At 47.4% G+C, this 27,740-nt stretch overlaps 1 protein-coding gene across 5 annotated transcripts in view; it reads left to right on the plus strand.

Annotated features, from left to right (window-relative positions):
* The window catches only part of znf385a (zinc finger protein 385A), an 89,966-nt gene extending 62,708 nt beyond the window's left edge, over positions 1–27,258 (plus strand). For 4 of the 5 annotated variants that reach the window (XM_035382720.1, XM_035382722.1, XM_035382724.1 and 1 more), the window contains 5 exons: positions 3,779–3,950; positions 14,880–15,221; positions 20,144–20,328; positions 20,545–20,637; positions 22,308–27,258. In XM_035382720.1, coding sequence (XP_035238611.1) covers positions 3,779–3,950; positions 14,880–15,221; positions 20,144–20,328; positions 20,545–20,637; positions 22,308–22,556 — 1,041 coding nt within the window. In that variant the 3' untranslated portion in view covers positions 22,557–27,258. The remainder of the gene's footprint in view (positions 1–3,778; positions 3,951–14,879; positions 15,222–20,143; positions 20,329–20,544; positions 20,638–22,307) is intronic. The other variant, XM_035382723.1, reaches the window with a different exon arrangement.
* Positions 27,259–27,740: the final 482 nt, after the last annotated feature.

A 27,740-nucleotide genomic window follows, 5' to 3' on the forward strand; every position in this document is an offset into this window, starting at 1 on the left:
CTATCACTGGGATGCTGCAGCTGTTCTTTTCTCTGACCAGTTCTCTCTGGATTCAGTTTTTTTCCCCTGGGGGTGGGGGTGGGGAAGGGGCAGGCTCTTTCCCTCTCTCTCTGTATGCACCCTTCTCTTTCTTCTCTTCCCATCCTCCTTCCCCCCTTCACCTCACCTCTTGCTCTTCTCGCTCTCTCTCAGTCTCCCCACCCACTAATCCCTCACTCAGTACCATGAAGTTTCTGCGGGAGTATAATCCTGTTTGAGATTCCCACTTTTTCCGAGAAAAATCCGGAGCCGTTTCTTTCCGCCGCTTGGCACTCACACCACCCGCATCCGTCTTTTCTCTACCTCTCTTCCCACTGCTCTCTCCATTTCTTAAAAAAATTTCTCATCCCCAGTTCATTCTTTTTCTCCCAACTTGGGATGCCTGATTGTATCACCGAGCCGGTCTCATCTCATGATCCGGGAGAGCAGCAGACTGAAATATTGCAGGCTGTCAGCCAAAAAACCAGTCATTGGTTCTTTATATTATTATTAGTTTACATGAAATTTTGGTAGGGCTGTATATATCCAATTAACACCCTAATTTGGAAAGTCCAATTGTCAGCAACCGCAGTTGCATTCATGCGCAAATCCCACTGTCGATTTGACTACAGCTAAGCTTGCATAGAGTGGGGTCGGAGGAAGACCATTCATATGCAGCTTTTTAGCATGCAGTCCATGGGGGCCCGTTTGACCAGTGGGGCTTCCTAGAGAATAATGAAACACAGACCCCGAACCGACTGAACCCTCTCGTACCCTGGGCAAATGCACGTCGCCCTGTGGAGGTGCAGGACACAGTTGGCACAGGTGCAGTCTGGATTCGATCCGAGACTATGGAGCTCCTCCATGCACAGCAGCGTGGAGCCTTCACCAAATGATCCACCAAGCAGCTGATCTGTTCTTTTACTTCATGGTCCGCCAACGATGCACCCGTCGTTCAGAGGAATTTGCTCCATGTCCAGGTAGTGCAGGCAGAGGCTAGAACTTAGGCTGTCTGAACCGCTCCCAACCTGGGCAGCCCACCCACTGTGCCGACCTGCCAGGCCGTGGTCAGTGCTGACAATGTCAGTGTAACACACCATGCTGGTGGAGCCCATGACCCACAGTGTATTCACGAGGCACCCCAGGCCTCTTTTACATTATTACAGTTCATCCCTCTCTCTTTGCTCCTCCCTCCATCCCACTTTCCTCCGACTAATTCCCAAAGTCCAACCCCTCCTTCGTCTACCCTTTCCCGCTAAATCCTTGCCATGAGCCCACTGCTATCTCTGATTTCCACAGAGGTTGTGCTCAAGGTTAAGAAGCCCCCCCGGTCTGAACCAGCGGCCGACAGATCCCTCCGTCCGCCTTGTCCTCTGTCCCCCATCCAGCCTTTTAAGCTACGCCCCTGCTGTCTTTCCTTAATCTGCGGGCTTTAGAACTGCGACCTCTTTAGGCCTCGAGACGGGTACAATTACCCCGAAGGGAGGCTATACGCGCCTCTGTCACTCATCGCCAATTACAGCCATACCCCCCCCCCCCCGTCTAACTTAAAAGCCGTCCCACGTCCTGCCAAGCTGAGCGTCCGTGTGCCAGCACCTCACCCGCCACCCCCTCCACACCGGTGCCAGCTTGGTTCGATGGCACTCGAATTCTTCCTTTATTGCGTCTGCCTGGCCAACCGCCCATCCACCCGCTCGCAGCAGCTGTTAGCCAACCCCCCCAAAGCACCAGTACACTCCCCCCCCCCACCACCACCACACACCAGACTAATTTAAAAGGAGGAGCGAGAGATGATAATCCAGTCACTTAATTGCGGTCGTTGTCCTAATACAATAATAACACAATAAGGAGCGGTCCGGCGGACTGGCTCGTCTGTGTGGCGAGGCAAGGGTCTGATTAAAGCGGCGGCACAATACCAGTGTCAACACCCACCCCCCCCCCCCCCCCCCCCCCCCCCGTGCCCCCATCACGCCCCCTATGCCCCTCAGACCCTTTGAATACAAACTCACAGCGCCCTCGTCCAAAGAGCTGTTCCCCCCCCCCCCCCATAGAATCTCAGCTATGAGCCCTGGGTGCAGGAGGACACTGCCTGAGGGAAAATGAACATTCAGACATGAATATTTGCTGAGGAGAACAAACCGTTCAGCTCATCTCAGCTTGTCCCCGTTTCTGTTGAGCAGAGAGTGTTCAGAACGGTGTCGAGCCTAATCTCACACAGCCCAAGGGCCTCTGCTTCTTGGCAAGCTGTTCTACACCTTAGCAACTTTCTGTCTGGAAAAGAACATCATTTTAAAATTACGTACAAAATTTTCAGAATTTGACCAAAATTATTTAGATAAATTTCTCATCGTGGCATTAAGTGCGTGGTTACGTGGTTACGGTCAGCGCCGCGGCGACGAGCCGTAATGACGGTAATTTCAGCACGCAGCTCGGGGAGCGGCTGTCGCCGGTGTAAACCGATCCTCCTGCTCGTCTGCCGCAAGTGAACCGTCGGCGAGCCAGGTGCATTATTCATGGGACCAAACCGACCGCGCCGGGCGTCACCGCTACGGCCAGCTAACCGCCGCCGATACCGCAGACAGCTGCCGTTTCAGCGCACCGGGGTTTTCCAATGGTGCTGAGGAAATGAAAAAATGTATAAAAAATTAAATAAAAACAAGAAATAATAACACTGAAAACTGTTACAATCCTAATTAACATAAATGAAGATCAAAAATCTAAATCAACAAAAATAAGTAATACGAAAAGATAGCACAAACACAAAATAGTAAGTACGGAATAGTCTGTGTACACACATATGGACTTATAATTTAATATTTTTTGTTTGTCTATGTGCACACATAATGCTAGGGAGCTATATGCTCTAGAGTAGTTTGTAACTATAACGCATTTCATGGATGCACAGTGTTTACAGTGCACTGTATAAATGATTGAGTGCTTGTTTGTCCTGGATGATGCTCTCTGGGGTCTCTCTCTCAAAGCGGCAGCTGTAAGGTAACCCCTGTATTTCTGTCACATCTCCTACCCATCTACCCAATCCCCCAAACCACCACCCCCCCCTCCCGACACTTCGCAGATAGTAAATTTACAATGAGAGGCTTGAGATATAGGGGTCCCCAGGGGCGAAGGCTTAAGCACTGGGGACATCAGCAGATGCAGTGTCATTCCACTGGCCCCGGCTCAACTGGCCTGGTGTGTCTTTCAGCCCCTGTTAATAATGCAGAGGCCGGCTGTGTCGGGAGGGAGGAACGCGACAGGGTGCTTCCCTGCTGTTCCCAGATCAGTGGCTGGGCAACCTCAGCCAGGAGGACAGCGGAAAAAGAGTAGCTTCCGCGCTGATCTCAGATCAGTGGCGGGGGCTCTTGTTCCACTGCCCTGTTGTCATGGTGGCAGTGAGGTCATAATGGAGGGTAAAACTGAAGGTGGTCTGTTTTCTCAGCGGTCTTGGTCTCACATTTTTCGTCGCAGTCAGACTATCTGCAGCAGATATCTGGTTCCAGTAACACTCCCTTATTTGGACAGCTTGACTTTGCTCTGGTGTGTATGTGTCTCTGTGTGTATGTGTGCGTGCGTCTGTGTGTGTGTGTGTGTGTGTGTGCGTCAACGCGCCAGACAGCAGGTGTAGTATTTCGGCGCCCCGTGCGTCACGGCGTCTGCGGTAGCCCGTGTGTGTTTTCCACAAATCGAACGTGCCCGTCTTCCCCGCGCCGAGCGTGACCCCGCGAGGCTGAAGGTCACGCCCTCCCTCTCTCTCCGGCAGAGCCAGGCCGAGGCGCACTACAAGGGAAACAGACACGCCAGGCGGGTCAAGGGCATCGAGACCTCCAAGAGCCGCCCGCAGGACGGCGACAAGGCCCCGCCCGTCCCCACCGCCTCGCCCTCCCCGCCCAGACCCCCCTCATCTGCCCCAGAGGCTGAGCCTGGGAAGCCAGGTGAGTCTCCCACCACCCAACACCCCCCTCACCCCCCCACTCCTGCATCTACACCCCACCTACACTCCACATAAACAGAGGGTATGAAGGCTGGACAGGTAGTCAGCTGTTGTAAGGAGCTAAAGACTATAAATGGCCTTTCTCAGTGGTGATGGCACATTTCTGCTTTACTCAGAATAAGACTGATGTTCTCCACTACTGCTGGTCACTCTGATCAACTACAGTGGATCTCTGGATATTAGCCTGTACAGATATTTGTCAGGCATACAATATCACACATTTTTCAGTCTATAGACTTCAAAGGTCCTACCCGGTCTCAAAGATGTGTCATTCAAGAATGTTCTGGTGGTTCTGGGGTCTTAGGGTAACTCCTGAAGCTTGAGTACTTGGTGGGAGTGCCTACTGGTGGCTCAGAACTCAGAGAGGGGCCCAGATCTTGTCGGTTCAACTCCTCTTGCCAGACGTGCAAGAGCTTTTCCAGAATGTTCCACCACGTCTGGGGTGACCTGAAACACACCATAAAACCTGAATCCTGGAGAGCGGGGCTGGAGCAGGTGATGTGGTGGTGGCAGTTGTATTTTGGCAGTTTGGCATCATTGTCAGAAACACACAGCAGCGACTCGGATACTCCTGTGACCGGAATAGGTGAACAAACACACAGCTGCGTGATAACAGAGCCTTGTCAGATCGGATGAAAAGGCCTGGAACATTCTGAAGTTCACTGTGTCTGCCGTCTCGCTATGGGTGGCCAGATCAGGGGCCAGGGCTCTGGTCAACAAACCCCCCACCGAGAGCTTATCCAGAGGCCAGGGCTTGTATTGTTTTACATTTTATCTGTTTATATAGCCCAGTATATTTAGTGAAGAGGTTCAGAGTGCATACTGTACCTCTCTCAAAGGTACAATAGCAAAGCCTTCTGCCAGGGAATTTCCACAGTGCTGCCACGGTCATCTACAGCACAGAAGCACACATTTATTGGTCCTTTTTATGTTTTTTGGGAGGAGGTCTTAAATGCTTGTGAAGTGTGATTGGTGACTACTACGAGGTCCCAGCCTTGTCTTAGATGATCGTTATTCAGTATTAACCTGACATAGTCATGGATGCGAGCAGCGGTGCATTTCGGGGTATAAAAGAGGTGTGGCTGGTTGAAGTTTTATGCTCGCCCTGTGGTCACGGTTACAGAGCTGTCAGAGGGAGGGGCTTTGTCAGAGATGGTGAAAACCATCAGTTTCAACATAATAAAATATGGTTATTGAGATTAAGACTCATGTCCCCTACTGAGGACAAAAATGAATTGCCGGGACTGAAGAAGTTTTATTGGAACATAATCAAGCTTTCATCCTTTTTTGAGTGCTCATAAAGACCTCATAAGATCAGCAGAAAATGGGTACTCAGTCGTGATCTCTGACAAGTTGCCTGTTAAAGGAAGATTCTGACAGAAATCATTAAAATATACTGCTCTCTCTCTCTCAATATAATTGTACTAAGTGAAAGATAGAGAGATGGAGGGAGAGAGCACATAAGAAGAGAACAGAGACCAACGCATTCAAAGTTCCGAAAAATATAATAGAAGTTCAAAGAAAAATAACGAATAAAGAACACAGGGCAGATATCTAAGGCAATATTTACCCTTCATTTATGCATCAAAAGAACAGCAATAAAAGTCCATCATTCCCCAGAAAACTCCCTCTGCCAGCTGGTCCTGAGACTGATAGCCCCAACACACAGACATCAGACAGCCTCAGAAAATCACAGAAGATCTGAAGGCAACGCAAGCTTTTCCTGCGACACCCAAACAAACACACAAAGGGAAACTGCAGGCCGTCCGACTCCGGGAAAAAAGGATAAAACATGGCAGACCGATGTAATGAACAGTTCTAAACACGGGAAAACATCGCCAAGAAAGTGAGCACAGCTTCGCTGTGGAGACCAGCAGACCTGCCAGGTTGAGAGACTGAATGAGGTGAAAACCCCAGAGAGACAAAGAGACAGAGAGACAGGGCAAAAGAGACAGAGAGAGAGAGGCTGCTATTGTTTTTGAGAGGAATTTGTGGCTTTTGGCATAGCAGTATATTGCCACTTACCAAAGCCTGAGAGACAGCAAGTGATGATTCAGAGGCAAAATGAAGACTTAATTTTATTTTAGTAACTTTTCCAGGCTATATTCAGGGTCTCTTTGTTGACTGTCTCTTGTTGTTTTGTTATTGCAGGAAATGCGTTGCTTGTAAAGCCAACTGAAATTAAGTGAATGTAGAATCACAAGCAAGGGTGAGGCAGAAGGAGATGGACAGACAGAGAGTGAGTTCGTTTAGTGTGTGTCCTTTTATTGATTTTGCGGTTTTCATTATTTATGTTTGGCAACACTATACCCTGTACTTGTTGCGAGGAGAGCTCATTTGAATTTGAATTCTGATTTGAGACAGACTCCAGCATGTTCGAGTTGAACAGCATCTTAAAGTAGAAACAGAGCCTTCCACATAGTGCTTTGAGCTTTGCACCGACCCATCCTTAGAGAGAGAGGGAGGGAGATTGACTTTGATTACTTTTGATGTTGTCTGTATTGTCACGGTAAAAAAAATCAATACAGATCAAGATGATAAGAATGTTTTTATATTCCAGCTCCATGTGGACAATTTTGTTAAAGAACATAAACTCTATCACCACTCCAGCTGAAACCAATCTTTTCATGGGGAGAGGGCAAATGGGAAGTGAAACCAGGGCGTATTCGTATTGAAACAGCACAGCCGGTCTTAATTGAATCAGAAATAATCCAAATTTGGGCTAGGCATTTGGAGGTGTGGGGGAAGGGGGTGTCTCAACACAGTACTAGAAACGAGAACAGGTTCCTGGGTCAATATCCATAAGTTACAGAGAGTTAAGGGTTAAGGCTTCCATGAGGCAGAAAAAGAGGGTCTCTGGATTCAATCAAGTCATCTTGAGGGAAAGTGCTCTTCAGAAAGAGCACAGAAGTATCAGATTAATCTGCCATGGTGTAACTGTAGATAAGAATGTTTTTTCCCTCTTAAGACAGGCTGCTTTAGTTTTGACAAAATCCAGGAGTCACTTTGTTGTAACACAGCAAGTCTGGTTGGGTTTGGGGTGTTTTTTTTTTCTTTTGGAGTAGTACTTCCCCTTCAGATTGCTTGGTGTTTCTGACTGAATCCTGATTTATGTGATGAAGAGACATGCCAGCATAGGCGGAATCATTACTTTACATGGACAAATCAAGAGAGGTCAGTTGGGAATTTAGCGAGGAACCCTATTCTTTCCAATAAGCGCAACTAGATCTTTAATGACTGCAGTTTTAGTGTTACTGAGTCAGGACCATGGTTTAATGCTTCTTCGGAAAGACCCCTCTCCTACCCACATCACAGTGTCCCCCTGGCTGCATTAGGACATGGGTTTTCCTCTTGAGAGAAGACCGCCTCCTACTGGCCCACCAACATCACTTCTATTGCCTTCGAAGTCTCCCATCCACGTGCTAATCAGCGTTAATCAAGCCCAGCCCTGATTGGTTTAGTTACCAGGCTGGAGAAGGCCACAGGGTGCTATTGTAGCCAGTCAGTATCGGGACGTCTCTCTCACATGTGCAGTGACCTTCTTCGCCTGTAGCTCCGCCCCAACCCCCAGGGCCCCTCTTCGCCAACAGGGGAGTCTGAAGAAATTCCGAAGGGGAGAGCCAAATTTGCCGGCCGCTGTTGATCTAAATCTGAAACCAGATACTTGAAAAATAATGCTTTTTCCTGTCCAAAAGCTTCTCTCGTGACCCTGCCCTACCCGCCCCCATCACCCTCCCCGACTCCCCTCTCTCCCTCGGTATATCTCGGCTGTTGGTTTGTGAGCTGGAACAGGCCTTTATTTTTACGATGTCATTCTGTAGCTCCAATTCCAAAACAGGCTCGCCGCGGATATGACTGGGTTGGACCAGCTGTGGTTCCATCTGGCGGGAAGGGGTTCGTCTTGGGGGGGGGGGGAGGGGGTTCTGAGTCTGGGTCGGTGCAGGAGGGTGGGTCGCTCGCTTAGCCCCCTACGAGCTCCTGCGCTGCTGTCCAGGGGCCTGCGTCGCGGCGGAAAGAGGGCCGAGCATTTCCCACGATTCTCTACATGAGGCGGCAGAGCACTCTCCCGCCCTTTGTTTGTTTTCCGGCTCCCATCGCGTTTGTTTAAAGATGCCGAGGCCTTCTGCTCCCCGAGTTTGTCGGGGATTGCGCTCTGAAGAATCGGAGAGACACCACGCGGGGACAGCCCCAAGGGGCTGTCAGCTTCCTCAGAAACAAAACAAGACATCTGTCTCCTTTCCGGAACAATCACAACAGCTCTCTTCCAGAACATACACAGTGTGTCCCCTCCACAACCTCCACTGAGTAGTTTGCTGAGGTAATGTGCAGTAGTTAGTAATATGTGAACAGTAACTAACTATGTGAGTTAACAGCTACCTCTGTGTTAATGAATTTGTGAGTTGAACAGGAATGGTGAATAAGCAGAGTACTCAATTATAGTAGTTTATTTGCTTTGCAGACTTTAAAATCTAAATTGAAATTTGTTTTTAATACGTTCCGCCAGCTGTAGCAAAGGGAAGGTCCTGTTTAACGGCACATACAGCATGTAATTTGGGATTCAAAAACAGAACCGGGATTCTGGGTTTGGTCCGACACACTGCATACTATTTCAGCCTGCTTTTCACTAACCCCTTTATAACGAGGCCTCATGAACCCCCAAATGAGGGTTATTCCTGGAGGGGAGGGGATGAAGTGTTTTGACGGGGGCAGTTGACGGGAAGGGGTGGACTTGCGGTGTGGCTGGTTGCCTTTGTGGACTGAGGCCCCTCACTGGCTGCGGGTTTGGCAGGGTGTGCTGGGCGATTCGGGGGTGAGGCTGAGGGCAGCGGGGCCCTAACCCGAACCCCGCCTCGGCCCTCTCTCTCCCTGTAATGAAGCGTCCCGCACAAACCACACGCAGACATCTGCAAAAATGCTCATGGGTATGTCACTCTCACTATCTTTTTCGCTCTCTATCTTTCTTTGTTTCTCTCTGTCTCTCTTTCTCACACACGTGCACACACAGCACATACTGCATCCAGTGCTTTTCTTTTATTTTCACACTGGTTAGTATTATTTTGTTTTTTAAAGGGGGAGATGTGGGTGGTCCTGTTGTGCTTGAGCCAGATAATACTGGAATGCATATAGGTTGACCACACCCTCCGCTCGGGAACCTTGTTCATTTTTTGACAGTTTCTTCTGCACACATTTGGAACCGCTGTTTTTGCCTTTGAGCACGGTGCGGCTGTCGGCTTCATAAAGAGCACCGCGGGCGGCGGCGCGGCGCACTAGAACCTGTGGCTGCAGGGCTCGGCCTGCACATGGCGAGTGCCGCTAGCCGTTCGGCTGCTGCTTCCTAACAGAATGCACAGAGGGAATTCACATTCGCTTCATGCACAGCTCAGCCCTGACACCTGCAAGGCTGCGATCCAATAAGCTTCCCACCCACTCTCTCAGAGCTGGGGAACGGGAGCCAGCCGGCCTCACCGGAGACTGCTATTAGCCGGAACGGGTTGCTGAGAGCCCTGCTGAAAGCTGATTGGCTGGCGCGTGCTGGCACAGTGACCCGCCAGGGTGGAGTGGCCGTGATGTCAAGCATGAGGTAAACTTGCGTTGCGTCACTCCGCGCGTTGGACTGGCTCAAAATACCCGCGACGGAGAGATTAAAGTCATCTGTTTTCCTGAGTGCTTACTCGCTCCAAATGATCCGCATTCAGACCTAATCAGACCCATCCCGGCTTCTCAGATAGTACGAAAAGAAGGAAACATTTTTGCTCCCTCTGTCCCCATGGGCGGGGTGACTTTGCAGCAGCCCACTGCACTTTTGGCCCTCCGGGTTTGGACGTGTCCGCTTGCTGGACGAAAGCCTGCAGTCGCCAGCTTTGTCCGCCATCCGCCATTCGCGATTCCGCGGTCCGGGACAGACGACGCCCTTCCTCTCCATTATTAATCAGCTGCTCCTCGGGGCCAGAGCTCGGAGGAGTAGCGTTTCGCCGCTCGTTAATCATTAACGATGTGCCGGGCCAGGCGGAGGGGCAGCAGGCACCGGATGTCCTCAGCGTTGATGGGGTCGCCATCCCGGTGTACGCTCAGTCTGGTCACCCTGAAGGCTACAGTCCCAGTGCTCCGGGTGTAGCACACTTATGATTTTGCCTCTGTGCTGTCTTTCATTAGCGTCACATCGAATGAGCCAGCTTTCAAGCGTTCAGTGACAGCCTGCCCTGCGCCGTGCATTTTCTCATTTCCCGTCCGTATCTGTTCCATATCAGCCTCGAGAGTCACGCTATAGCCTCAGGGGTCAAATGGACGTTTGTAGCATTTGCATTAAACTGCCATTTTACTTCGTAGCGGCTTTCAGTTTGTCTGCATTTTTCCTCCGTGTGGCGGTGCTCCTGTCTGGCATCTGGCTTTTATTCAGCTTCAGAAAGGAAAGACGGGAGCCCGCACTCTTAATGAATGAGATATAAATTATAAATGTCTTTTTTTTTTATTCAGCTTTACTCAGGGCTGTTCTGGGGTCCTGCATTGTAAGTGGCTCCGGATAAGGGTGTATGAATGTGGTGTAATGATATGTTCTGAGTGGTGCAGTGCTACCATTAACTCCAAACCACCGGGGGGCGCTGCAGCGAGAAACACACATCAAAGAAAATGAATTTGTTCCAATCATACCTGATTTGGTCCTTGATTTGGCTGCTTGCTTGTTGGCTGGAAGTTTAGTGGGTTGATTAGTTTTGTCTGGTTGATTCGTTGATTCAGTTGCTACTTTTTGGATGGCCAACTGAGTCTCCTTATTGCTTTATTTGGCAGTTGCCCATATCCTTTAACACATACAGTCACCTGAAAAATTCAGCAGAGACAGAGTCCACTTAACAATGTTTAAAGCGAACAGCGTAATATACCACACACCAACTTTTCATATGTTGGATCAGACACCTAGCTTTGGAAATAGCCACATTCCCCCGAGATGGTAAGATGAAAAGCTACAGCTACAGGTGGAAAGTTCTGCTTTACCATGGGGAACACAGGAAAGGACTGCTCGTTTAGCTCGTGTGACACACACGGATCGGATTGTGTGTCGTAACCTGGCTTGGGTTTCATGGGAATGACATGGCAGGCAATCCAATTTTAGAAACCGAATACATGCAGATGCACAGATAAAGTATGTGCATTGTGCGATGATGACTGACCTGCCTTTTTCAATGTTATGGTCCCTTGCATGTGATATTTTGCAGTCACTGTGCAGCTGTCTTGAATGTTCTCATGTTTATCTACCGTGTCCGGGCCTACCCCGGAAGGACATGACTTCGATCCCGGTGCCAGAGGCTCCGGAAAGCGGTCGCTCAGCGCTAAAAGAGCTGGATTGTGGACAGTGGCCCCATGGCACCCTCCAATTTAGACACGGCTTCATTTGGAAAACTGTCCTCAGATGCAACGAACAGCTGGACGGTCTCAGCTCCAATAAGGAAGGAATTTCTTTTGATATTAGATGCTCTTTGGGGGGGGGGGGGGGGGGGGGGGTCAGATATCCAGATGCAAAGCATGCAAAATGAAAAGCAATTCCACAGTTGCTCAGTGATTATTTGTTGACAGCATAATTACTATCGAGGCAGGGAGAGTTCAGTCATGCTTTTTGTTGTCTGCGGAGTGTCTTACTTGGTAATGCTTGTTTATTACCAACCTCACGCCCTGTACCATACAATTTACACACTGTGCTCCACACTCTGTACTGGCACCCTACAAACTACATCCTGTACCAAAAATTCTATACTCACACCATACAAACTACACCCTGTACCCCTCACTAGATACTCACGCCCTGCAAACTACATACTACAAACTCACTCTGCAACGTTCACGTACTATACCAACACTTTTTAACAATATCGTACAAACTACACCCTGTACCCCACACTCTATACTTACGCAATATATCTTACACCCTGCAATGTTCAGACACAAAAACAAACCTTCCTCTGTTTTGCTGCTTCACCCCCATTTCTGCCCCGCCCCTTCTGTTGTCACCCGTCGAAGCTTAACACACACCACATGGCCCGCGTTGGATTGACGTGTGTACAGGAGACAGTGGGGGCAGAGGCCTTGGTCCCGTGACAGGCCATGATGGAGTGGGGGTGTCTGGTAAATGCACAGGGGAGTCAGAGGTCTGACCACCCCCCTCCCCAAATCTCAGCCTCAAAGCCCCCCCCCCCCTCCCCCCACAGTCATCTGTACAGCGCACCACTCATAATGATAAGTAATGCGGGACCGCAAACAGGAAACAGGAGCATGACAACGTGAAAAACTGTCTCAGCTGCAGACACATTTTAAAAACCTGTTTACGATAAGTGATTGCAGGGTGGGGGCGGTTTTGCAATGGACCGCGGTGGTTTTCAGTCTCTTTCAATAGACGTTCCCTCCGTTCGTGGTGGGGCCGAGGAGAGAGGCGCCAAGCGGTAATTCCGGGGTGTCGGGCTGAGAGTCCAGTGGGCCCCCGTGCAGAGCGGGGGCCCCAGGGACCCAACGTTCTGAGCTGGGGCCCGAGACCTGCCGCGTGAAAGGCGCGAGCGGTGGGGAGCCTCCGTGGGCGGCTGTCATCGCTGGGGACCGTCTGCAAATGCGCTCGAAAAGCAGGGAAGTCTCATTTGCTGATCGGGCTCCAGGCATGTGATTCCCCCCTCCACCCAGAAAACAAAGACGAAGAGCTGCCCACATGACTCTATAAATGATAACAGCGAACGTAATCCTAAAAAGGAAATTGAACAGTTAAAGTCAATATTTATGTTCTTCCCAGAAATACTCCCCTATATCCCTTTAATACCTTCAATCCGGCCGGGATATATTCCTGACCCCAGCACCCCCCACCCCCTACCACCAACCCCCCACCCCCCCCAGCCGTCAGATCCCACAGACACTCAGGAAGCTGTGCTGGATGCACTGACCGTAACAGGCAGAGCCCTATAATACCCTCCCCACTCAAATTGGCGTGCCGCCTACACCCCCCCCCCCCACCCCCCCCCCCCCCCCCCCCCCCCCCCCCCCCCCCCCGGTATTTCTCTGGTTTAAAGGTTCCAATTTTGAAAGCAACAACCTATTATCTGTCATCTTAGCTCTTAGAAGCTGGTGACATCTCTCTCCTTCCTCTCTCTCTCTCTCTCTCTCTCTCTCCACCTCCCTCCTTCCCTTGGGATAAGAATAACCCCAAAAAGAAAAACAAAGGCAGATTCCCTGGTTGAGTGACAGGGGGTGGGGGCTGAGGTTTGAGTGGCACAGTAGGTGTGAGGGGCGGTAGGCTTCGGACGAGGGTAGGTGTCGTGTGAGAGGGCATGGGGCATATAGTGTGTGGTACAGGGTTTCAGGGTACTTAGTGCTGGATATAATAGGGTGTGCCTGGGCATGGCTGTGGTATATGTACTATGGAGGCACATGGTGTGGGTTAAGTATTGGGGGGTGGCATACAAGGTGTAGATTATTGGCTATAGGCTGCAGGTATAAAGCCTAAGGGTGCATTATAGGGTAGGCTGCAGGACGTGGGTTTAAAGTGTTTTGTGAGGTACAGGGTGTAGGGTATAGGGTGTTTGTCTTAGCTATGCATTTGCTTGCCCTGTCCGAGGAGACGCTATTTGGCCTGTTGGGGCTCCAGGCCCTAACCTAAAGCTCTGATTTTGCTTTCTGTTTATGACCCTTGGCCTTTGATCTTTGCGCATGTTGGAGTGCCATGGGAGAGACAAGCTGTGGTCTGGTATCTTCTTTCATTAATATTAATGAATGATTTTACTGCGCTTAGTTCTCATGTTTATTAATTGTTCCTTAAGTAGTTAAACCTCCAGCTTTAGATTAGTGGCTGAATGCTTTTTGTCCATATGTTGTATTATTTAGTAAACCTTTTCTTAATTTTAATCAGACTGAGTTATACATATTCACTAAGTTTGATCCACTAGGTTGCTCTGCCTGTCAGTAAATTAGGCAATTTAACTGATATTTGGTACTGTATCTTTGATAATAACTAATATATCAAATCAAAAAACAATAAAGGACGATGTTAACTTTTAAAACTCCTAGATTCATAAATTATCATTTTTAACAAATTCTTTCCTACCCAAGAAGGTATTAGAGAGTGGCATACGGGCTGTGGGTATGGAGTGTAAAATTTGGAGTTCAACCAGTATTCGTAAGATTCGTATTTATTACAAACAAATTTGATTTCAGATGTTACAGCAGGAAGTAATTGTTTGGATGCAGGATGTGGGTTGCATTTTTAGGGTGTCAGTTGCAAGACATGGCTTTAGTGTGCGTGCATGGGGTACAGAGTGAAGGTCAGAGGGTGAGAGCGTAGAGCGTGGGGTATACGGCGTAATTCTATGGTGCATGTTGCAGGCTGCAGGAGTGGGTGGATGACTTCCGTTCCCCGCTCTCAGAAACTCCCCGACACGCAGAAACCACAGGAGACACAGAGCCAGGGCGCCAAGCCGCCGAACCCGCCCGGTGGGACGGCTCCGCCCCCTCTTTTTAATCGCCTTCCCTTCTGAAATTTAAAAAGGGCACGTTGTAATTTGGGGGTGCGCGGCGCGAAAGACCGCAGCCTCGTCAAAGCCGACTGAAGCCGCTACCCCCGGGAGAGGCGGGCCCGTCTCCAGAGTCTGGAACTCAGAGACGGCGGGCGGGGCGTCGGGCGTCTCCTCCAGCTGCGGTGAGGAGGAGCAGGTGGGGACGCGACCCTCCCTCAGGCTGAGACGCTGGAGATGTAAACTCCTCCCTGTCGTAAAATCCATCAGCAATGAAAAACGGGGATTTCAGAAGCGTCGGAGAAGCTTTATGAAATGTATACAAAACAAAAAACGGCAGTCTTCCAAAAGTCAGCTTTTTGACTGTTTCTTTTTTCTTTTTTCAATTACAGATGAAACGTCACAACCCCTCCCACAACTGAATGGCCCCCAGTTGGCCCCTGGATCCCTCCCTCTGGCGGCCCCTCCCATTCCAGACTCCACCCTCCTTCCTGTTTGTCAAGCCCTAGCCCCACCCACTGCCCCCATCCTGCCTTCCTCTTCCTCCTCCCCCGGCTGCGTTACCCCCCGCCCTGATCAGGGAGGCCCCACCCCTGGGCCCGCTGGAGGCCCCACCTCCAGCCCCGCCCCCAGTCCCCCGGAGTCTGAGGAGGACAAAGCCAAGAAGCTGCTGTACTGTTCACTGTGCAAAGTGGCCGTCAACTCTCTGTCACAGCTGGAGGCTCACAACAAAGGTAATCTACCGAGTGCGCATAAACACATACACTCACACACACACATACACTCACACACTCACACGCGCACACACTCACATTCACACTCATACTATACACTCACACTCACACACACACAGACACATAGTCACATTTGTGCACACACACTCACATAGACCCATTCAAACTCACTGAGCCTCCCTCTTCTGCATGACTGCTGTAACTAGCCCACAGGCTCCTCTGTGCAGTGGACCAGGGGCAAGAAGTATTTAAAGAAACCCGCCCCTCAAAGATTTATGACCCTGGGCTGCACACCTCCCAGTGCAATATGGGTAAATCTACCACAGAGCTCTGTGCTAAATCAGCCAAAGCAGAGTGGCTTATTTCATAGTGAGGGTAAGGGGTCTCCCTCTCTCTTTCCTGCCACATGACTTCGTGTTACAGTGACACGGGCACCAAATTTCATCCCTCACAGCTATACAGAGGAATTAATTTACCATTCCACTGACCTGTGAATGCTACTATAAACCTGCAAACATTGTTTTTCATACTTTCCATTTTTAAAAAGCGCAAAAACTCGGTTTCGTTCCCCTGATTCTGAAAGCCAAGCTGTGGTTTTGGGCACCGTCTGATCACTGTAACGTCCTGTGTCAGTTTGGGAGAGCGCAGCCCAGCGTGCGCAGCCCCTCTGAAACGGGCGTGGCCAGCCACCGCTTCACCTCCCTCTGGAATGCACCTGGGCAGCTGGAGCATGCGGACCCCGATCGACCCCCGACCGCCCCCACAACCCCCCCACCCCCTGCAGGGTCCTCTCAAGCCGTAGCGCTAACGTGCTAAAAAACAATCCAGGACGTTGGCCCTGGCCACTCCCACGTGAAGTGATGTCATCAGGACCACCAAATTGTTTTTAACGTTTCCACAGTTCTGGGGAGGCTCCCTTAATCTTGAGGGCTAGATTCCGTCACAGGAACAGACTGGAAAGGCTCATTTATTCTTTCAAAAAGTGTTGCTCGACATAAGGCCGCACAACGTTTGCCATTTACACGTCAGCAAAGGCCTGCAGATTGTTCTGTTGTCTCTACAGTAACGAGATGCCAAACTCCTGATCATTTGTTTACATTTGTAAAGTACGATGGCGTTTGGGACATAACAAAATTGTGACACTTTCAGTTAAAAATACATCATTTTTGTCAAGCAACACTTCAAAAGTCGTGTCGTGCGAAGAAGTATAAATTAGGCTTAACGGTGACTGGGTTCGGCGATGGTGTACTTAGTGCAAATGCTTCTTTAATGGCATTCCACGTGTTCCAAAAATCAGCTCCTGCAGATCTAGCCTGAACATGTATTTAGGGAGCTATAATAGTCACAGATTACTGAGAAATAACCATGATTACCCAGTGATCTGGGTCCAATCACAACAATGACGGCCTGACACATTTACACGTGTGCACGCACATTTACAAACACGCACATTACGTACAAATGCCCCAAAGCACCATATACACAGAGCTCACGTGTGTGCTACACACATACACATGTACACACACTCCATGTGCATATACTCTGTGTGCGTGCCTTACACACACATATACATACATAGACACGCACATCACGTACACATACATATGCTCACACACATACCACGTAAACGTAGACAGACCCCGTGTGTTTGCTCCACACACATACACAAACGCTGCACACGCAGACAGATATGCAGTCAGCGAGATCTGTCTCGCTTTTGATTGACACCATCAGTTCTGAAACCTTTGCCATGTGGATGCCTTATCAGACTGCCAGCCAGGGGAAACTCTGGACGTATGGAACAAATTAATACCCCCCCTACATACACCCCACCCCTCCTGGAAAAACAGGGGGGAAAAGAATTAAAAATATGAATTAACTAAGATCCAAAAATCAAAAGCATGTGTACAGTTAAACCAGACGCGAGGGAGAGACAGCGCATGCTTATTAATGACTGTTTGGGCTTTGGCAACGTGTACTAGTTACACATCTTGCCAGTAAAACATCTTGGAACGAACAGAATTAAATTAAAACAAATTAAAAGTGACTGGGAGAGACAGAGGAAGAGACAGACAGAGTGAGAGAGAATGAAAGAGAGAAACAACAAAAATGGAAAGGAAAGGGGAGAATAGGAATAGGGAAGGATAGACAGAAAGACAATCAGAAATGAGGGAGAGGGAGAGAAAACAAAGAGAAGTGAAAGCATTATCCGCTGAGGTAACGGGGTGGTCTCACTCTCTTGTGCCCAGTGTCTGTGCTTTTAAACTTTTTTTAAACTTTTCTTTTGTCTGAGTTTAGAACATGCAGGCTTGAAAGGCGAAACCCCGAACCAGATGGAAAGCCCAAGGTCACGCTTCATTTCTTTCAAAACAGGACAAAAATAACAGCAAAATAACCACCCGAAAAACATTTGGATTGCGTGCATGTTCTTTTAAATCACTTCCACACGATGCGGCGGGACGCCAGGCGCTCGCCGCCCCCGCTGGGAGCCCGAGCCCGGCTCGTCGCCACGGGCTTGCCAAAACAAAACAGCCGGCGCGCTGGGGAGCGCGAGCCCTGCTTTCTGCCCTCTCCTTTTCTTCTCTTCTCTTTTTTTCCCGAAAAAAAAAATGCTGGAATTTTTCAGCCGAGAGCATAACATGTAATCGCTTGCAAAGGAAGAATTTGGCGCAGGTTTTTAATTACTGCAACGCAAACACCGGCATCGTGTTCGTCTGAGTCACGGCTCGTGGCTAACGAGGTATTTGCACCGCCATCAAAACACGGCGGTTAACAGTTCTGGAAGACATGAAGCGGGTCTTGTGTGGCTTTGTTAACAAAGGCGCGTCAGAGCGGGTCACGCGGGTCTGAGTCTCGGCCCCGGGCTACGTCCAGCCAACTGACCGGGAGTCATACGATCGCGTTTTGCCCTTTCCCACCATGGGCACAGTGGGTGCAAGTTTGAGTTCCTCACGTTCCCGCTAGATTAGACCCTCCCAACGAGACACCAGGTGCCTGCAGGCTACCAGCTGGCTTCACCGAGAGATAGGTGTGTCCTCCAATCGGCTCACAGCTCTCTTCCTCGCGCCATGTGACCACAAAAAGTGCATTAGAGAATTACATGTACTTTAGGGGTTTAGGCCACGATATACTGGGAAGCATTTTGCCACAACTATTTTTTTGTAAAATTGGCTATAAAAATAAAATAAAATTGAGCTTCAGTGCTCTCAGTGTGCAGGTGTAAGGGGCTATTTGTTACTCAAAACAACTTTCCACATTGGGAGGAAAGAGAGGAGAAAAACAATAATGTGCGTTAATGTGCAACAGTCTGTTTTGGGCACCACACCGGTATTAGTCATTTAACCAGTCGTTTAAGCCGTTGGCATTTGCTCTGCTTTGTTTCAGAATTTGGCCGTAGGGGCTCAGAATTAAGTCCCCGCTTGTCGGCTCCAGTAAGCAGCAGACATTGAAACCGACATCAATGAATTATCTCCAATCTGAATATTATGAACAGGGTATTTATAGACAGAAGGCAGCAGGTGTGGACCAACTGCAGCTAATTATCGGATACTTAAATTCACCACACGACCAAGGAGCATTTGGCTTTATTACGCACACTTTCATTAACAGAGCATTCCAACTGACTCTATAAAATGAATAAGTGAATTTATTAAGAGCCCTGCAAAACGTTAATGTAATATACTGCTGGAAGAGAAAAAAGAGGATGAGAAGGAATTGTATTTTTTTTCAGTTTTATCAAACCTCAAGGACAGTGAGTCATTGGTACTGTGTTACATCAGGCAGCTCAGAGGGCAAGCTGGTTTGAAGACCGTGATTTAAGACATGTCACGGCATCCATCTAGTGGTCAACAGTCAGTACTGCGCCTGCTACACCGAGGAAGAATGCAAAACGAAACCATCAGTCAACCTGCAAACCTCATTTTGAGCATGCAGCGCTTATTGTGTCTTTTGTTATTATTGTCCTTTGGTAAGCGGTTAATTACCAAAATGTACTGTCTGGAGTGCAAGCATTACCAAGTATGTTTATAGCTTGTACCATGTGACCATGTGATAGAAGCAGTGTAGCTTAAAATCAGTACTGAACTAGTTTTGCATCTGATTTGCTGTGACTGAAATCCAGCTACACAGCTACCAAAACTGCTGGGTGGCAGTCTAGTGTAATGGTTAGGCAGCTGGACTAATAATTCAAAATTTGTGGGCTCAGTTTACAGCTGGGGTGCTGTCATTGTGCCCTTGAGCAAAGTGCTTATCCTGAAATACATCAGTGAAAATGTGTAGCTGTATAAATGGATTGTATGTGGGAAAAAAATTACATCTGTGTAAATCACTCTGGATAATAGTATCTGCCAAATAATATATCATACCTTCATGTCCTTTTTCTCTATCTAGTGGTAAGGCCAGAGTAGTTTCATGACTTTGTGATAAAGCTCCACTCAGTCACTTTGGTAAACATGTTCATGGGTGAATGAGTGAGTGAGTGAGTGAAGGACATTGGTGCTAGTTTCCTCTAATTACAGGCAATCTGCTTAACCCTAGAAAGACTAGCACAGAAGAATACCACAGTACAAGGGTATAAAATGGGGCTTATTTCAAGTTCAAGGCACACGTATATATAATTTTAATTCATATATGAAGAAATTAATAAAAATTATTCAACTTATTTAAAAAAAACTTGATTGAACTAATTTTAATGTTGCAATCCCTCTCTCTCCCTCTCCCTCCTTCTCTCCCTCTCTACCCCTCTCCCTTTCTCATTCTCCCACCTTCTCTCCCTCTCTATCCCTCTTTACCCCTTTCTCTCCCTCCCTCTCCCTCCTTCGCTCCCTCTTTACCCCTCTCCACCCCTCTCTATCCCTCTTTACCCATCTCTACCCCTTTCTATCCCTCTTTACCCCTCTCTACCCCTCTCTACCCCTCTCCAGGCACCAAACACAAGACAATTCTGGAGGCCCGCAGCGGGCTGGGCCCCATTAAGGCGTACCCCCGCCTGGGCCTCAGCCTGAGCGGGGAGCCGGGAGGGGGTGCGGGGGACCCCAACACTCAGGAACGCACCTTCCACTGTGAGATCTGCAACGTGAGGGTCAACTCTGAGCTGCAGCTCAAACAGGTGAGGAAGGGCGGGGCCAAGCCCTGCCCATCACTGTTTTTGCCCAGCACCACCTGGCCCCTCCCAGCACTTTTATCTCTATGTAGTTTTCTCAGTACTAAATCCAAGTATATGACCTTCTGCATCTGGATTTGATTTGTAAAATTGCTTTTTGTTTCTCTGACTGTCTCTCTGTCTGTTTGTCTGCCTGCCTTTTGTCTGTCTGTCTGTCTGTAGCACATATCGAGTCGGAGGCACAGGGATGGGGTGGCCGGAAAGCCGAACCCTCTTCTTAGCCGGCACAAGAAGCACAGGACCCCGGACCTGACGGTACTGACTGATCCTTGCAACTTAATGTTCCTGAACCAGGTGGAATCAAATAAAAAAAACTGTTCATTTTGTTCCTTTTCTCCCACCTTCCAAACATTGAAACCAGCCTAGAAAAATGTCTCAAAACTGATTACCTTTGTGGCCCTGTTTCCAAAATTAATAATACACACGGATAAAGTGAAGAGTTGTTTTAGTTGTACGGCAGCCATTTTCTAGAATTTCGTTGTATGCTGTAGCATAAAGATTTACTCACGCTGGAACTAAGGGGCCTAGCCCAAACCATGAAAAACAGCCCCAGACATAGGGGTGTCTAGACACCTTTAGTCATATAGTGTCTTAGGCTATGCAAAATACCACCACCACCATTATATAGATAAAATGTCTTACCCTTGAACGTCTTCTTCCTCGACTTCAAACTAGCAGAAGCCACGGGGCTATCAGTAGGCTAAAGCACACTCAGGCGTTGCTGTCTCATTGTGGAGTGTAGGCCTAGTTGCCAAGCTACTAACAGAAGTAGTGTTCCTGGTAGTAGCGTCAACAGGTAGTAGCAGCGACTTAAAAAATAAAAATAGAACAGCTGATGCAGGATTACGTTAGTGTTCAACAGAACTTCCGCCAAGTGAAACCTCCCTATGTTTCTTCAATTTTCGCTTTGGATACTCGTTTAGATGATAGCGGTTCATTGTGTCCTGCAAGCCAGAAAGTTAATCTTGCCAAATCAAACTGTTACTGTTTTCCAATCTTGAAGTTCAACTTGGGAAATGAAATTACAATAGCCCTATTTTGTACAGAATGGTCTACCGCTCTATCAGCTATTGACGATGTTTATTTAACTCGACGTCAGAAATGTGAAAGGTACAGATTGATTGCAAAGGAAACCGTTTCATCATAACAAAGGACCCCGCTGGTAGGATTGTTTGTTGTAATCGGTAGTCACGTGACGGTCATTTGGTTCAAAAAATTAATTGTATGTATTCGGAAAGATTTGTGTCAAAATTTTAAAGCAAAGCATTTCTGATTGAGAGCAAATAAATAAATGTTGCACAGAAAAATATTGATTTCAACAGTAAAACTTAAGACTTTTCAGTTTGAAAGAAAAAGGGAAAATATTGCAAGTAATTTTTTCAATGTCCGTGCAAGCTGTTTTTTTAATACTTGATACAAAGTTTAGGTTGATACTTTTGACACAAATCTGGTTCTATAGCAGAGCACCGGTAAGCAACGTAGCCGGATGTTTTTCCAGTGGGCAGACTATCATTCTACGTCATGTCTATCTCTCACAGACGAAAAGCGACAGAGCGCCTACGCTGACCCTGTATCGCTTTTATCAGTGCTGTGCTGTCTTAACCATGTGAGAAATTGCACAGAACGAAAAAGAAACGTTAATATCGGTTACCTTATTTTTCCACTTTAAGTTTTTGCGCATGAACAGCAATGTTGATTTTGTTTCGGTTTTTGTTTTTGCTCCTGCAAAAATACGTTTTTGCTTTCAAACCCTGCTGTGTATCATGGCCTTAAGTTACCATGACGACCATGCTTAATGAGTGGCACTCATATAGTATGCATTTGTATTTCAAAATGACTCAATATTAGATTTTATTTTATGTTTTTCTCTTTGTCTATACCCCTCTCCATCTCTTTGGTCCCCTGCCTTCTTTTTGACCCCCCAGTCCACTCTCCCCTTCTCTAAGGACCTCACCAAGGCTCTCGGCGCCGGCCTCCTGCCCAGCCCCCTGGCTGTCGCCGCGGCGATGGCAGCTGCCGCCTCCTCCAGCCCGCTGGCTCTACGCGCGGCAGGCCCTGCCCACCACCCTCACGCGCATCTATTGCAGGGCCCGCCCCTCAGCCACGCCCTCCTGAGGCCTGCTCCGGGGCCCATCCGCACATCCCACGGGCCAATCCTCTTCTCCCCGTACTGACACACCAGCACACCCCCACCCTTCCCCCAGCTACTTCCCATCTCACCCCTCCCACCACCCAGCTTCAGCCAATCAGGAGCACCTCCGAATAAGCACACTGTGAAGAGTTTCAGCCTAGAAACAATCAAGGGAATAAACAAAATGAACGTCAAGAATTTGGAACGTCGTCCATAAACAAAGCAATTCTGAGAAGTTCAATGAACGACTGAATGGGAGAAGAAGAGAAAGAGGGGGAGAGGACGTCTGAGGGAAGAGAGCTCACAGCTGTTTCCCTCCCTTCTCCCAGACTCCCACACTCTGGAGGACTCTCTCCTATGTGTCTGAACAGCAGGGTGAAACGGGTGGAGCTGTTTGGCCAGGCCCCTCCTACATTTACACTGACCCCTCCCACATTTCCACAGCCCCCTCCTCCCTTACACTGTGAGACCATTACAGGAGCCTGTATTTCCAAACCACAGTCATATCAGTCAGCAAACCTGCACCTTTATGGATGCAGTATACACATACACACTCCCATACACCAGCACACACATGGTGATAACACACACACACATATACCCACGTACACAGACACACGCACATACACACACACAGTGGTGCACACACTCACACAGACTGCAGGCCGCAGCAGAGCACCCCCTTGTTCCTGGTTCAGTGTCTTTGCGCACACCCCTATGCACTTCAACACTAAGACACAACGTTACTTCTGTAGGGTAGCCGCTTCAAGTGATCTTTGCTGTAAAAAACTTGTGCCCTGTGTAGCTTTGGCCTCAAAAAACACTGTATTAAATATAAGAAAAACATTAACTTCCTGTTTCTGGGGTCAGATAGACAAGCAATAAGTCCTTTTTCTGAATATAGTTGTGATGGGACGCACTAGAGACTGGAGGCTGAACTACGGAACTGCACACCTGCAGCCTGTTTGAATCATTAACCCAAGGGACTCATGTCCACCCCGCCACCAGGGGGGAGGCGAGAGCAGGATAGACGGACACAACGGATTAAGCATGTTCCTGAAAGAGAAGACAACAGCAGAGATAGTAAATAATCTGTTATATTTTTTGTGACCTGTGAGCCACTTAGGAGAACTCTCGTCTTTCATTCATGATAAATGAAGCCTGAGACAGGGAGAAAGGAATGTTGGCTAGTGAAAAAGGTGGGGAGATCCAGGGAAGGCTGGAAATTGGTTAGTTTCCTCGCCTCAGTTTGGTACCATGGCCAATAGAGGGCGCTGTAAGCAAAGCCAACAGTCTAATGAAAGGGGAAAATATTCCCTTCCAGAGCTGAGTGAATGGGTCAACATTAGATTCCCGTCTCATAGCAGAACAGTGATTTCAGTCCTTCAAAATGGCATTGATATGGTTCATGTGCTTTCAGACCTTTTGCATCTGGAGCTTTTTAGAAATGGGCAGGGCCTCTGCCTGGGATTTAAACAAACAACAGTCTGGTTACAGGAGCAGTTTTCACACTGTGTAGCCCTGGTGAGACAGCCATGCTGGTAAAAACCCAGAGTGGATCTAACTTCCCTGTACTGGGAGTCTCATTTTCCCGTTCACTCGGTTAATCTCACTGTGAGTTTAATGCAGGAAGAGATTAGTCTGTGCTTTTAAACACACTGTGAGTCAGACACAGGGAGAGATTAGCCTGTGCTGGTAATTACACTGTGAGTGAGACACAGGAAGAGATTAGCCCGTGCTGGTAATTACACTGTGAGTCAGACACAGGGACAGATTGGCTTGGCGATTTTGTGTGTCCATATATGCAGTCCTGAAACAAATCAGAAGCACAGCCGACCATACCCAACCTCAACAGCCTTTTATTCCCTCTTCCTCTCGGCCAGTGAGGCGGTTATGCAGCGCTCAGGCCACTGACTCCTTCCAGCACCGTCTACCGCCAAACAACCCTGCACTGTGAGAGAGAGAGAGACAGATGGCTCACCAAGTTCATCACATTAAGGAAACAAAATGAGCAAAATGATCTGATTGGTTTACGCAAATGATTGACAGCAGACAGTAGCTATGCCCACTTTCATGGTTCCGAAAGCCTCACTTTCCAATCGCTGATATGCACACACAAGTGGATGATGGATAAATAGGCAGTTTATCCACCCCCGCTACAGGTTGCCGCCTCGCTAACCCACCAATGTGGTCAATCGTTGTTGTTCCTGTTTGTTGTGGACTTCCTCTCTCTCCAGTCTAAAGCCATGCAATGCATCTTATTTTTTAAAAATAGTTTCTATTTTTTTTCCTTTAAGAAGAATCACAGGTTAGCCTATCTTTTTCTTTCTGTTTATATTTCCTTAGAAAACTTAGAATAATTGTTATGAGCAGCTAGCAAATTTGAAAATCATAAAAGCAGCAAGCTATAAAAGAAATTGACTTTTTTTAATAACTTACCGGCTGGGGGGAATGCCTGATCTCTTTTGGGATGGAATGACCAGGTTGTGTGCGTTTCTGTGCATGCCTGCTGTGTGTTACGCACAACATGTTACACACCGTGGTTGAGGGAGAGGGTCGGCTCACAGGGGGTCTACATGCATCAGTGTCGCCGAAGGGCATCGTGCTACAGTGTCTTACGTCTGTTTGGATGTGTAAGTTATAAGTTATATATCGACCATCATTGTCTGAGTTTAAATGTGTTGTACAGGGTTAAATAAATTAAATTAACTGAGGAGCGTATATGGTCAAGCAAAGCCTACCTTCCTGAGGCTAGTCAGCCAGTGTGAGGTGATGGGACAGGTTCAAAGGTCAAGTGGACTGGCCCTGCAGATAAAGCGGGTGAGGTAATCATAGTCAGAAGTGATGCTGAAGAGATCTGTTCAGGCTTAACACAAAATTAGTAAAACATATTAGTAAGAACAGAAAAGTTATGGTATCCTGTGTTCAGTTTTGATTTATCTGTGCTGACTGATGGCATTTGAAATGAATTGAGGCTGAAGATGGTGAACCTTCATCTTTGTTTTGATCAGGAAAGTCTTGTGTGTGTATGTACAGTGAACTCCATAGTTTTTGGGACAAAGATTTTTTTTTTCTTGATTTGGCACTGCACTCCACAATTTTAAAGTTTGATCTATTACAATGTGGCTAAAGTGAACAATCTCAGCTTTTATTTAAGGCTATCTTTATACATTTTGGTTTCATCATGTATTAATTACAGTACTTTTTATGGCACAACTCTGATCCTCATGTTGACAGTTGCCAATAACAGACTTAATCAAAAGCTTAGCATCAAGACTAGATTCTAAAAGCTCTCTACCTGCACTAGGAATCAATTGAACACACCTGACTAATCATAAGGACTTGTGAAGTCATTTGTCCAAATAATTATGGTGCCCTGAAATGAGGGGACTAAGTATAAAAAATTCTGTAATTTCTACATGGTGAAACCAAAATGTACAGTATTAAAAATACCCTTTAATGAAAGCTGAGAATCTGTGTACATATAATTCTACAAAACTTTAACCATGTCAATTGTTAGATTACAAATCTAAAATTGTAGCATACAGAGCCAAGTGAAGATAAAATATGTCTTTGTCCCAAACATTATGGAGCTCACTGTATACATGTATGTACACATCTGTATTTATACTTAAAACGTGTATCATTCTTGGACATACTGGCTTCACAGTACTGTAGACCCCACCCTTTCTGGGACCTTGCCTATCGGAAACCGGATCTGAAGATCATATCTGCCCGAAGACAGCCAATCACTTACCTCTCTTTTAGACAGGAGCCTAGTGGGCTGGTGGAAACTGGAAGGGCTGGTTGGGGTTGGGGTTGGGGGTGAGGGATCAAGGAAATCCACAGCAAGAAACAAATCGCAGCAGGCAACAGGGACTCTGGTAACATCAACACTTTAGCCACGCGCTTTGTCATTAATTGGTGTGGTGTAAGTGGTGATGGAACTTGTAAGCTTCTAGCTAGCCCAGGTCTGCAGCAGAACCACGCTGGACCCAGGATTAGTGAGGTTGTGTGGAGTGTTCTGACATCAAAAAACAAAAACCCAGGCACCTGCTTTTCCTGACCATTTCCCTCCGTCCTCGAGAGAGAGAGAGATAGAGAGAGAGAGAGAGAGATGGCAGTTCCTTTAGCATGGCTGTTTTCCACCATAGTAAACATGATTTTAAAAGTATCTGTTTGTTACAGAGCCTTCCGAAAGATAATACATGCGCAGCTGACTTGTCTTGAAAAAAGTAGAAATTGTATAAAAATAATGCAAAAAATTAAAAAGACACATTTCCAGGACAGTTGTCTTATTTGTCCTGAGGTGCTTGTGAATCTCAGTCGTAGTCCGTCAGGGGTTAACCCCTTCCTCCCACGTCTCCTGGGACATAGAGAGATGAAAGTGCTTTGGCAACAAAATTCTCATGCCAATTAATGTGTTTTATTTTTGTTGATGTTGTTTTTATTTTTTATTTTGGAAAAATAAAGTGTAACTTACGTTTGCTGAATTGTAGCAATACTTTACCCCTACTGGCTACTCTCGTTTATTGCAATAAGTAAATCAATCAATAAATACATAAATGAATTAAAAAAATTAAGAGATGTAATTTAAATATTAAAAATGTTGTTACCAAGAGCAACTTGAGACCATAATGGAACTGAATACAAAACAAATCTGTAAATGTCTATAAGAATATGAAACCTCTAGAGCTTTGTTCTTGATGATTTAAAAAAGAAAATAAAGAATTTTAAAATGGAATGACTGTTTGGGGGGAAGGTTGTGTTTTATTGCTTTATGTAGAATCTGATTTCAATTCAGCTTGTGTTGCTTCTGAATGTGGCTGAATGCTTCTTCACCACATGAAGGTCAGCAGCAACAATACCACAAGTTACTACCACTACAGGCTAAATGCCTTTCATTCCCTTTTTGTGCAACCTTTGATCTTTGATCTTTGATCTTCTTAGGGTGAACACAGCAATCACAGTGGTGGTCAAGCAGTGGTAGGAAACACAAAAGTGTGTCATAATGTTCTGAGATCCCTTTATATCCTTCCTGAAGATATACTGTATGGTTACTGCTTCAAGGCCAGTTTTGCAACCACTTTCCCTGAGGTAGAAAGTGGTTGCATTTCAGAACATATATACATATATATGTGTGTGTGTGTGTGTGTGTATGAGAGAGGGAGAGAGAGCAATGCAGGCACATACCCTTGACTGCGCACTAGATGGTGCTCTGCAACCT

The sequence above is a fragment of the Anguilla anguilla genome, chromosome 11, assembly GCF_013347855.1.
Source record: "Anguilla anguilla isolate fAngAng1 chromosome 11, fAngAng1.pri, whole genome shotgun sequence".
In the NCBI taxonomy this organism is placed as follows: Eukaryota; Metazoa; Chordata; class Actinopteri; order Anguilliformes; family Anguillidae; genus Anguilla; species Anguilla anguilla.